This window comes from Octopus bimaculoides, chromosome 30 (genome assembly GCF_046866305.1).
Source record: "Octopus bimaculoides isolate indiv1 chromosome 30, ASM4686630v1, whole genome shotgun sequence".
Classification (NCBI taxonomy): Eukaryota; Metazoa; Mollusca; class Cephalopoda; order Octopoda; family Octopodidae; genus Octopus; species Octopus bimaculoides.
The window spans coordinates 13664486-13676985 of NC_142957.1; the positions used below are offsets into that span (position 1 = coordinate 13664486).

Below are 12500 nucleotides of genomic sequence, written 5' to 3' on the forward strand. Positions count from 1 at the left end.
CTCAAGGACAAAACGCACTCTTGGGAATCGAAATCACAACCTTAAGATTGTGAGCCAAATATCTTAACCATTAAGCCATGTGCCTTCACAGACAATGCTTCATAAAACTATATTACACTTAAAGAAACTTACCTTAAATACTGACGTCACATTCGGTTCAAACATATTTTCCCTAAAGTGCTGGATTATGTGAATTGGAAAAGAAGTGACAGAGGTGGTCCCTAAGTCAGCATAGTAAACTTTCCCATCCAAGTCATTTTCAACAGAAGCATTGATCTTGAAATAATAACATGATTTGGAAGTAACTTCATCCAGGTTAATTTTGAATGTGGTCTCTTTTGTGATCTGCAACATTAGAAATATACACAACATCAACGACATACAATTCTCACCGGTTGGTAAATCTTTTTATCTTTTATTCGTTTCAGTCATTTCATTGTGGCCATGCTGGGGCACGGCCTTGAAGGATTTTTAGTCGAATATATCAACTACAGTACTAACTCTTAACTAGCTTGGTACTTAGACCATCGGTTTCTTTTGCCGAACCACTAAGTGTCAGGGATGTAAACACATCAGCACTGGTTGTCAAGCAATGGTGGTGGTGGGACAAACACAGACATATATGTGTGTGTGTGTGTGTGTGTGTGTGTGATGAGCTTCTCTCAGTTTCCATCTACTAAATCCACTCACAAAACAACTAGGCTCCTCGTGAGAGATACAGGCACTATGGCTCGTATCTCTCACGAGGAGCCTATTATCCAACTTATATATCTTGTTTTGTGTTCGACCGTGCGACATGGTAAAAAGGAGCCTTTACCGTCTACGTTGCCATCTCCTTTGGTTCGCACGGTCGAAGTATTACAAACCCATTTATTTGAAGGGTCAACCCAACAGAAGCAGCTGAGTTTCTTTAGCAACTGGACACAGGCCGTACAAAGGTGTGAGTGTGTAGTAACGCCTTAATAGCAGAAGACATTTCCGGTAAGCTTATCCACGCATGCGCAGGGATTAGTTCCAGATGGAACACTGGAAGAGTCTCATGCGCATGCATGGTCAAATCGAAATCCAAGTTTCGCAGCCTTATTTATTCTCTTTCTCGGCTGGCCGGCCATGAGCTCAGACGTACAAGCAGTCTCTCTCCAACATTCCAACTCTGGAGACAGCTCTTTCCAACATTCCAACTCTGGAGCTAGACAAATAACCACTCAACATCATTGACGGCGTCTCAGCAACCAAAGGGCGAAGTGCTGCCTATTTCCTCTGTAAATAAATATTGTTGTGTTGATGGTTCAGAATCTGCGTTCCGTTGTTTCTTCTAGTAATTTAATGTACAGAAGCGGGTATACACCTAATGGTGTATAACCACTTTCCTATAAGTGAATCCACATGGTTGAAGGCTTTAAGGATAAACCAACTACAACAACATCAACAACATGAACATAATTATAACAGTGAGGATGAGTCTGATTTCAATAACGAATGTTATAAAATGATTAGCTTTACCTTTTGAGAGAAAGATTTCTTTTTCAAACAGTGTTCGTTTATATATAATTTTGCTGTTCCTGACACAGGTTTACCTTGAGTGTACCTGATAAAAAAAAAGGAGAAAAGAAATCACAAAAACAGCTTACGGTTTCATAATCTAAGCCTGAGATGCTCAACCATTTATATGGCACCAGCACAGGACGGTTGCAGGTCAACCCTCACCACCAGGGGATTGGTCTTAGCACTTACATTGTGGATTACAGGTCTTCTTGAGTATAGCGAGGTACAAGGTCCTTTGTCATCTTGCCTGACACGTTCATAGTCCTGAGGTCATTCCTCAGCACTTTGTCCCATGTCTTCCTAAGTCTCTCCCTTTTATATTCAAAACTTTGTATTTTAATTTGACCTTCACCGGTCATCTCTCTCACCTGTTGTTCCAAGTAGCTGTTTGCACACAATGGCAGCCACAGCATGGTAAAAGAGCTCTGACTGGCAGGCTAAACCCAGTAAGGGCAACGGACAGGTATGTAATTGTTGGTGAGTAAGGGCTTGCCTACCTATGCATGTGTGGAGGCGCAATGGCCCAGTGGTTAGGGCAGCGGACTCGCGGTCATAGGATCGCGGTTTCGATTCCCAGACTGGGCCTTGTGAGTGTTTATTGAGCGAAAAACACCTAAAGCTCCACAAGGTTCCGGCAGGGGATGGTGGCGAACCCTGCTGTAGTCTTTCACCACAACTTTCTCTCACTCTTACTCCCTGTTTCTGTTGTACCTGTATCTCAAAGGGGTCAGCCTTGTCACACACTGTGTCACGCTGAATATCCCTGAGAACTACGTTAAGGGTACACGTGTCTGTGGAGTGCTCAGCCACTTGCACGTTAATTTCACGAGCAGGCTGTTCCGTTGATCGGATCAACTGGAGCCCTCAACGTCGTAAGCGACGGAGTGCCAACAACATATATATACATACATACACACTTAAATAAACACATACACAGATAGAGTGATAGTTTTCTTCTCAATCCCTGTTCTGTTTTACGTAATTCAAAGGGTCAGCCTTGTCACACTGTGTCACGCTGAATATCCCCGAAAACTACATTAAGGGTACACGTCTCTGCGGAGTGGTGAGCCACTTGCATGTTAATTTCATGAGCAGCAGGCTGTTCCGTTGATCGGATCAACTGGAACCCTCGACGTCGTAAGCGACGGAGTGCCAACAACCAACAACAACCTATGCATGTGAAGACTGGATCCAGCGAACTCTGCACAAGAAACCTTCATGGTTCAACAGAGAGGGAGGCAGCTACAGCAATGCATTGTAGAGTACAGAGAGCAAGATGAGGCAAATGAAACATCTTGGTCATCCACTGCATCCGTCTCCATCCCCTGTTGTTTTGACCTGGTCTTGCCATTGGATTCGAGATGGTCATGGACAAGAGAATGAGATTGACCAAGTGCAACTCTTCTATACTTCAAACAAAGTCACTGTTCAATGCACCAATCAATCTCGATAATTAATGGTCTTTGTTGCCCCAACAGATGAACATGAAATTTACAAGATAAGGAAACTAGAATACTTACTGGGCTTTAACAGTAACACTGAGTACTGTGCCGATCAAGTTACCTTTCTGTAGTTTATATAAATATTTAGGAGTTACTACAGTCACTTCCACTTTGGGGAGTTCTGAAATAAGAAAGAAAAATACATAAAACTAGGAGACCTTTACGGACTAGTCCATCATGTGTATTTAAAGTACTAGTGGAAACACCAGACTCCAGGTACATTTTGGGCTAGAAAATGTTGAAAGATTCTAAAGTGGAAACAAATGGTGCATTATATACAGGGTGCAATGGGTAAATTGCTGCCATTTTATATTTTTAATTTTTTATATTTTTATATATTATATATTTTTTATATTTTATATATATATTTTTATATATATTTTTATATATATATTTGTATATATATATTTTTATATATATTTTTATATATATTTTTATATATATTTTTATATTTTTATATTTTATATTTTTATATATATTTTTTATATTTTATATTTTTATATATATTTTTTATATTTTATATATATATTTTTATATATATTTTTATATATATATTTTTATATTTTTATATATTTTTATATATTTTTAATTTTTTATATTTTTATATATTATATATTTTTTATATTTTATATATATATTTTTATATATATTTTCGTATATATATTTATATATATATATTTTTATATTTTTATATATTTTTATATATTTTTATATATATTTTTTATATTTTATATATATATTTTTATATATATTTTTATATATATATTTTTACATATATATTTTATATATATATTTTTATATTTTATATTTTTAATTTATGCAATGGGTAAATTGCTGCCATTTTATATTTTTAATTTTGTGCATGCACATTGTTTGTTTTTGATTTTGTTGACTACACAGGATAGTAGGGTCAGTTGGGCACAATCTGTGAGAAAAGCAGCACCATGACGCAATTCGCTCACCTAGAAATTTGGAAACGACATGCTGTACTACTTGGCAATCACACCGGCAGCTCCAATACAAACATTTCAGAGTGTTTGGGTGTCAATCTGAGAACATGTACTGAGAGTGATAAACGACCCCGAAAGGATGAAAGGTAAAAGTCGACCTCGGCGGAATTTGAACTCAGAACATCACGACAGATGAAATACCGCTAAGCATTTCGCCCAGTGTACTAACGATTCTACCAGCTTGCTGCCCTAATCCTAGAAATATTATGCTTGCAAACTATCATCATCATCATCATTTGATGTCTGTGCTCCGTTGCGACATGGGTTGGATGGTGTGACAGGATCTGATGGGGTCAAGGACTGCATTGTATTCCAGTTCCTGTTTGGCATGGTTTCTACAACTGAATGTCCTTCCTAACAGCAACCACTTAACAGAGCGTGCCGAGTGTGTTTTGCATGCTATCCGCATTAGTGAGGTCACCATGCAGCCTTCAAGACTACCAAACATCATGTGGGGCAGGGGAACTTTATGTTAAGAGAATAGGGTGTAGAGTGAGGCGATGTATGAGAAAAAAGGGCAGAAGTAAGCAGGTTTCTTGCTGAAGAGGAGTAACATGAGTTTTTGAACAGATGGCACTGGCTGAAATATTTTTGAGCATAAACCTGCTAGAGGCAGGAAGTTAAATATGTTGATCCCCACAAAGAAAGAAAAATTCACTTACCATATTCCTTGACCTCGATTGATTTTTTCTTTGTTTCTCCCTGTATACAGAAACAGAAATAGTCATCATTATCATTAATAATCATTGTATTTCAACACATTTTTTTTTTTTTTTCAGGGAAAGAAAAATGTGCAGAAATATTTTAATATTAAATTTATTCAGCGACCATGGGATTAGCACAAGTTAACTTTAACCTTTCTTTGCTTTTCATAGGTCAAGTTTCAAGATGGTCGGCTTGAGATGTATAAGCTCACCTGGATGAGAATTTGCAAGGATACTGGATGGGATGAAAAGGTGCAGTTAAGTTCCCCTCGTGTTCTCCTGATTTAACAGACTTTTACTAATGGGGAACCCTAAAGGATGTCATGTATCGCAGAAAACCCGCTACACGGGTGGACCATTTGGGAAGAAATTGAAACAGTATGTTCAACAATCTCGCTGGACACTTTGGCCAGTGTTAACCACCAAGCAGCTGTTTATCATACTAATAAGTGTCTGGAAGCTAATGGCCACCACTCTGAGGACTTCTTGTAGTTGTGTAGTGGCACGAAATTAAAGCCGCCATTGAGGAAGTACTATTCTGCGCATGCACAGGGGACTTCACCACTGGAAGCTCCTCGAGTTGCGCATGCGTAGTAAAACTCGTACTTAAACAGTGGTTTCACTTTGTTAGGCGAGTTGAGCCTAAGACCTTCCACATGACAACACCTCGCTCCTCCACGAAGCACTTTTCACCACGATGCTATCGATGTGATAGCTACATGCTTCTCTGGCAGGCATCAAGGAAGACCTTAACCTTCTATTACCAAACCTACAATTTAACCCTTTAACGTTCAGATTAATTTGTCAGAAGTAATCCTTATTTATTCACATTTCAAAAAATTTATCTGATATTATTTTGTAGCTTCAAGATAGGAAAGATGTAATTGCTTATTTATAGAATGACATTGTAGGGTATGTGTGAGAGGCTGGTTCTGGCCAGTTTGAGCATAAAATGTGTAGAATATTTGGGCCGGATACAGCCGGTTTAAACACTAAAGGGTTAATCAGCGGTGGCTAAGCAGAATGACGGGAATTTGTATAACCAAGTATCATCATAAATAAAACCTTTTTATTATATTGTAAATTGTTCTGATGTCTCTTCATTTATAATGCTGTTAAAAGGTGATAGAGAGAGACTAAAGTCTGTACAACTATCCAAACTATTACAGTTGTAAAGGTTAACATGTATTGATCCTGTGATGTTTGAATAGTACTAAAGCATTTCTACAAGTTTTGCTTCTTGTAAAATATATTTTACTTGTTTCAGTCATTAGACTGCAGCCATGCTGGAGCACCACCTTGCAGAATTTTCAGTTGAATGAATATCCTGAAAGGATGAAAGCAAAGTTGACCCTAGCAGAATTTGAACTCGGAACATAAGGAGTTGGAAAAAATGCAGCGATGCATTTTGCCTGACGTGCTAATGGTTCTGCCGACTCGGTTATATGTATTAGTGTGTGCATGTGATTCTATGAACGTATGTGTTTGTGTTATAGAAAGCTAAATAAGGAATAAATGATGGTGAAGTAACTTACATCCTGCTCCACCTCTATGGTCCAGGTACCCAATACAGGGCGGCTAGAGATTTGAAATTCACCTGGAGAAACACCTGTAAAAAAGAAGTTATATACCTGTAATGTATAGGCTTATCGAATAAATTCAATTCTTTCTTTCCAATGTTAATGGGATTTAAACAAAAAGTATTTTTTTTAAGAGTGTCATGGCTTGGCTTTGTAGCTCTATTCTTTGTCTGCAATTACTTTTATTTATCATTTTTGAACTTTGAATAAATTCTACCTCTTTTAAGATGTGTGATGATGGAGTGCCAGGTAGGGAAATGAAAAAAAAAACAAAAAAAACAAATCAAAAGAACAATGAGATTTTTGACTGGTTACTGTTATCAAGCGGATTGAAAGATCATTTCATCCCACCTCTTGTGGGAGCCGACAGGAAAAGTCTTCTTGTGATTTTGTGGGAACTCATTTTCCTAGACATCATTGCATGCAACTCAGAAATTGCTACCAACTTATTGAGAGTTGTGATGAATGACCAAGAGGTATGGAAATCCCCTGTGCTGGGGGGGGGGGGGACTACCTTGAAGGGTTTAGTTGAACAAACTGACCATACTACTCAATTCTATGGGTCTCTTTTGCTGAACGGTTAAGTTATAAGGTTGTAAACAAACCAACACGAGTTATCAAGCAGTGGTGGCAGGCAGCAGACACAACACAAACACAGACATATTCACATGCACTTCCAGCACACATATCTATAATAATAATAATAATAATAATAATAATAATAATAATAATAAATCTGTCTGTCTGGGACCCCAGTATCTCAGTCTGCATTTGCTCTACAGAGGCATATACCTTTTTGGAATCAGGATGATCCTGGGACTGAAAATTTGCCCTTCATTTGGTTCTTGAACATCCAGCATTGGGATCTGATTTAAAAGCATTCGAATTGCTATTTCTTGCAGGTAAGGCTTTGTTGATTCATGCCATCTTGGTCGGCGTTTGTCAGATGATGTCAGAGATTAAAGATTAAAGATAAATGACATTCATTTCATTAATTTTAAGTCGAGATTAGCTTATCTCAATTTTGGGATAAACTGGCCAACAGCTGGAATTCAAATGGGGACAAGAACAATAGAATGATCACATTAGAGAATTAATTTTCATCTGTCCTTAACCTCTGATCAAACACCACCAGGGTATATAGTCATTACAGATGTATTATAGTCATGCTATTTAGCTCTCTTTAGTTTTGGGCTGCAGGCCAAATTATTCCTCTGCAGGAGCTAGCTTGAAAGCTTGAAAGTCTACACGTAGTGCAGCTTTTAAGCTAGTACATATATGAGAGGCTTCTTTTAGTTTCCATCTACCAAGTTTCACTTTATTTGGTGAGTTGAGCTCAGACTTTCTGCATGACAACACCTCGCTCCTCCACGAAGCACTTTTCACCACGATGCTATCGATGTGATAGCTACTTGCTTCTTTGGCAGGCATCAAGGAAGACCTTAACCTTCTATTACCAAACCTGGGGATAAAGTAGAAGATGCTTGCCCAGGGTGCTAAGCAGTGGGACTGAACCACAAATAAATAAAAGATAGAAAAAATAAAAAAGAAAATAAATAATATTCCACTTACCATTCTTTGAAGTAAGCTGCATTTTGGACAGTAAATTTCCATTTGCGTCCTTTATTGAGAGAAGTCAGAAATGAAGAAAGAGAAAAGAATAAAGACTAATGTAAAAACAAAAACAAGATACGTTGGTAATGGTAGTGGTGGTGGTGGTGGTAGTAGTTGTGATGGTGGTAGTGGTATTAGTGATAGTTGTGGTGGTAGTGATTGCAGATGGACAGTAAAAGCACTGGTGGTGGTGTTGGTGGTGGTAGTAGTAGCGAGGATGGTGGTGGTGGTGTTGTTGGATGGTGGTGGTGGTGTTGGTGGTGGTGGTGTTGGTGGTGGTGATGGTTGAAGTGGTTGCAGTGATACTGGTGGTGATGGAGGTGGTGATGCATGAAAAATGGCTTAAAAAAAAGTTCTTACTTTTATCTTGGCCGTCGCAGGAGAATTCCTTGCGGTGAGATTTCGGTAAAGGTTTAAGACACGGAATTTCACTGGCAAAAAAAGAGAAGAGAATTTACAAAGATGAAGTCGATGAATGATGATAGTGTTTGGTGTTAATGATGATGATGATGATGATGATGATGATGAAAAGAGGGGGGGAGGATGATGGGGGAGAAAGCAGGAGGAGCAGGAAAAGGAGGGGGTCTGGAGGGGATAAAAGGGGGAAGGCAGAAAAGCAAGATGAGGAAGAGGTGCAGGAGAGGGAGGGAATGGCTGCTCTGGCACATCTCTCTCATTATTCTTCAGGGCAACACCTTTTCCATTGTAGTGGCGCGTGTGGCCGCCATTGGCCGCCATCTTGGGAAGTGCCATTGCGCATGTGCAAGGGACTTGCCGTCAGCGGAAGTACCCGGGCACGCATGCGCAAGGCAACAGGTGGAGAGAGAGAGCAATAGTGTTCAATCTCTTCTCTCTCTAGCAGTGGTGGTGACAACACGTATCTCTCAGCTCGGTACCGACGTGTGGTCGAAGCTTCCTTGGTATTCTAGCGGCATGCCTGTTCACCCAGGAACGAAACGGCTCTACACCAACCTAGAATAAATTATTGATCCGTTGTTACCGTTATCCCTCGTGTTGTTGTATTTCTGGATTTCAATGATTAAGATAAGAACTGGGGAGAGATGGCCGAGCTGTGGTGCTACAAGAAAAGTTTCTATATTGTGAGAGGCAAGATTCTCCATTAATCCCATTGGTGAAAATAACCTCCCAGAAATAGTGGTTGAAGATGGATGGGGAGATATAGAGATGTATGGTGTGTTACCTGTGTCTCCTGGCTTGTGTATGTTTTTGGCAGTCAGGATGCTTGTTGCAGACCCATAACCACAGAAGACTTTCAATTTGCCACCAAGATTGAGGTCTAACGTGTAGTGTTTTATTTCAAGATCTCCAGTATTCTACAACAGAAAGAAAGTTTATTACACGCAATATTCACTTTTAATAAGAAAAGGTATGACTGTATGATAAAAAGCTTGCTTCCCAACTACATTTATACACCAAATGAAAAAACAAAAACTTAGTTAACCAATACATTACAGATTCCTCCAAATAATGTAGAAATATGTCCTGTTAATCAGAGCTATCTTTTTCAATTCGTCTGATCACTTATTTGTGCTGGAGAAAAACCTTTCACTTTTTTACAGAAAAGATTTATGGGGAGGTCCCATAAGTTAAATAGTTCCATTCAGTCAGTACTGAACAAGTCTGTTGTATAATTTAACACAGAAACTTTAGCTTTTAAGGTTTTTTTCACAAAATGTAATGTTACTTATCAATTCACCCTTAAAATATTTTTTCCTGAAACCCCAGTTTCTAATTTGTAGGTATGTGTCAGAGAGAGATCCAATTTAGAAAATATCTTGCCATAATTTAATTTAACAGTAATATCCCCCCCCCCCCCCACCGGAGTAAGTAGCAGATAGTGGTATGTTTCAAAACATTCATTTAAACTGATCGGCCAGCCAGCCGGTCAGTCAGTCGATACATAGATATCTACCCACACACACATTTACACAGAAGAAACAAAGTGAAATGGAAGAAGAAAAAAGCTATACTCACCATCTTGAAGAATGCTATCCTTTTGTCTGAAAGATAAAGAAATCATAAGATAAATTAGACTTCTATTCCATTGTATGCTAATTAGTTACCTTAATTATCTATTCATTTCCTTTGTGTGTGAATATAACATGTATATGTATAATCACTATATCACTGTTTCAAGCAAGCTTTTGAATGTTATTATACTATATATTGTTGGTCCGAAAGCTCTTCCAATTCTTTCTTGATTGCACGATCTTTTTCCATCTTGGCCCAAATCACTTAATGAAATCATCTTCCCATCAACAGGAGGCGTTCCTAATGGCATTTTACGATCTCTAAGACACCACTCAGCAACTGGCCATGTCTACTCGCTATCTGCGAACCTTGTGCTTTCTGAAGTCACATTGTTCTTTCTGCTCCATTTTTGGATTATTTCATTTCAGTTATGGTCACGAAATGATATTCCTAGCACAGATGTTTCCATGGCCCTTTGCAACATAGCTAATCAATGTTCTTCCTTCTTTGTAGTAGCCCACGTCTTGCATATAAGAACTGGTTCTTTGGAATAGCATGCACTATGTATATCATGTTTGGTACCTCTCCTCTCTTTTCTTTATTCTCCTTCTAGAAAAGAGTTCTGATTATGTATGTATGTATGTATGTCTCAAAGCTACAAGAAAATACAAGATTAATTCAAAAAAATAAATAAGCATTACATTTGGCAGAGTAATCTGAATGCTAAATGCTAATGTTTTTATTTGAAAGTGATTGAAACAGAAGTAGTGTATTTCAAGAAAAATATGGTAACCAAAGGGATAAACCTAGCTCGGCTGAAAATAAACAATAAACAACAACAATATTACTTACCAGCAGGAATATCTTGAGATGTTATTTTAAGATCTTTGTCCCCATCTTTGAGTTTAATAACAACTTTTGTGGTAGTTTCAACCTTTCCGAACAATACGACAGTGATGTTGAGTCCATCATCAATACCGAAGCGTCTTGGTGCATAGAACAAATAGTACGTACTGGAAAAAAAGAATATATCACAACATTACATGCATAGATACATACAACTATGCGTAGACACATACACAAGCATACATACACACATACACATAAGAGGTGATGTGGAATCACAGGAAGGCTAATGGAGAGAGTAAGGTTTGCGTAGAAGATGCACAGGAGCCATAAAATTTACTGATACACAGGGAATTACTTTTCCCAAATGTCCCAAAGGCCCTCTAGTGGTTGTAGATAATTTCTGTTATTTTGTTTTGACAGTTATTTTGAAGAACAGTGAGAAGATGAAGGAGGCTGTGACAAGAGTCCTGGACACCTTCAGTTTGGAAGACTTCCGTGGGGGGGGGGGGGCTTTCACTTACTAGCTGGAGCATTACAACATCTGCATTGAAGACAGAGGATCCTACTTTGAGGAAGTTTAGCATTTTGTACTTCTTCGAAATTAATGTCTCGCCTGAGAAAAAGTCTCAAAATTTCTGGAACACACCTTGTATTTCATGTCCCTTTTGTGCTACCAATTATCCCTCCCCTTGGAACCTCTTTTCCTGATAACCATCCCACATTCTAAATATCATCCCTACAAATTCATTCTTCAGTGAATACTCTTTTTCCCCCTACACATTCTCATATCTACTATTGATGCTTTTGTCATTCATTATATCCAAGCCACATACCTCTGGCCCCTATTTTTGTCCCCATGCATCCTTCTCTCACCCTCCTCCACTTCAAATCCCTCTCTTTTCCAACTGAAGTAACAATATACTCATCTACTCCCCAGCAAAACACCTATATCTGTCCCTCTATACCTTAGTGGAGGTGCTTAGCTCAGTGGTTAGGGTGTTGGACTCATGATCATAAGATTGCGGTTTCAATTCCTTAATATGGCAATGAGTTGTGTTCTTGGGTAAAACACTTCATTTCACATTTCTCCAGTCCACTCAGCTGGCAAAAGCGAGTAATCCTGCAATGGACTCACATCCCATCCAGGTGGGGAATATATACATCAGGAAACCAGCCCTTATGAGTTTGTAGGACTTGAGAAGGCAACTTTACATTTACCTTACCCTCTATACCAGAAATCTCTCAACCGGCACAAAGCCACACCCCATTGATACTACTCCCCACTCACAGTTGAGAGGTTTTTGCTTTGCAAAATATTTGGTGACCCATGTAAAAAGCAATTGTATTGGTGTCGTGTAAAAAGCACCCAGTACACTCTGTAAAATGGTTGGCATTTGGAAGGGCATCCGTCTATACAAACCATGCTAAAACAGACGTTGGAGCCTGGTGCAGCTCTCAGCCTTGCCAGCCCCTGTCAAACACAAGCAGAGAGTGTGTGTGTGTGTGTGAAAGAGAGAGACAGACAGACAGACAGACAGACAGACAGACAGACAAATCCTGATGATAGAATGGCATGAATAACTTACGTATTGTTTGTTTTGGTAGAACCAACCATGCAAATGGATATGGTCAAAAAAATACCCAACTGGAGCACGGACACCATCTTGAGCTGAAAAAAAAAAAAGTTTACAAACCTATGTACGT

General features: G+C 38.8%; 1 protein-coding gene across 2 annotated transcripts in view; it reads right to left on the reverse strand.

The window, feature by feature from the left end:
• The window catches only part of LOC106877144 (CD109 antigen), a 72502-nt gene that overhangs the window by 44535 nt on the left and 15467 nt on the right, over nt 1-12500 (reverse strand). For both annotated transcript variants that reach the window (XM_089346215.1, XM_089346216.1), the window contains exons 2-12: nt 12383-12465; nt 10800-10960; nt 9951-9976; nt 9157-9289; nt 8316-8386; nt 7914-7962; nt 6297-6370; nt 4720-4759; nt 3066-3168; nt 1504-1588; nt 133-345 (exon numbers count right to left, since the gene is read on the reverse strand). In XM_089346215.1, coding sequence (XP_089202341.1) covers nt 133-345; nt 1504-1588; nt 3066-3168; nt 4720-4759; nt 6297-6370; nt 7914-7962; nt 8316-8386; nt 9157-9289; nt 9951-9976; nt 10800-10960; nt 12383-12459 — 1032 coding nt within the window. In that variant the 5' untranslated portion in view covers nt 12460-12465. The remainder of the gene's footprint in view (nt 1-132; nt 346-1503; nt 1589-3065; nt 3169-4719; nt 4760-6296; nt 6371-7913; nt 7963-8315; nt 8387-9156; nt 9290-9950; nt 9977-10799; nt 10961-12382; nt 12466-12500) is intronic.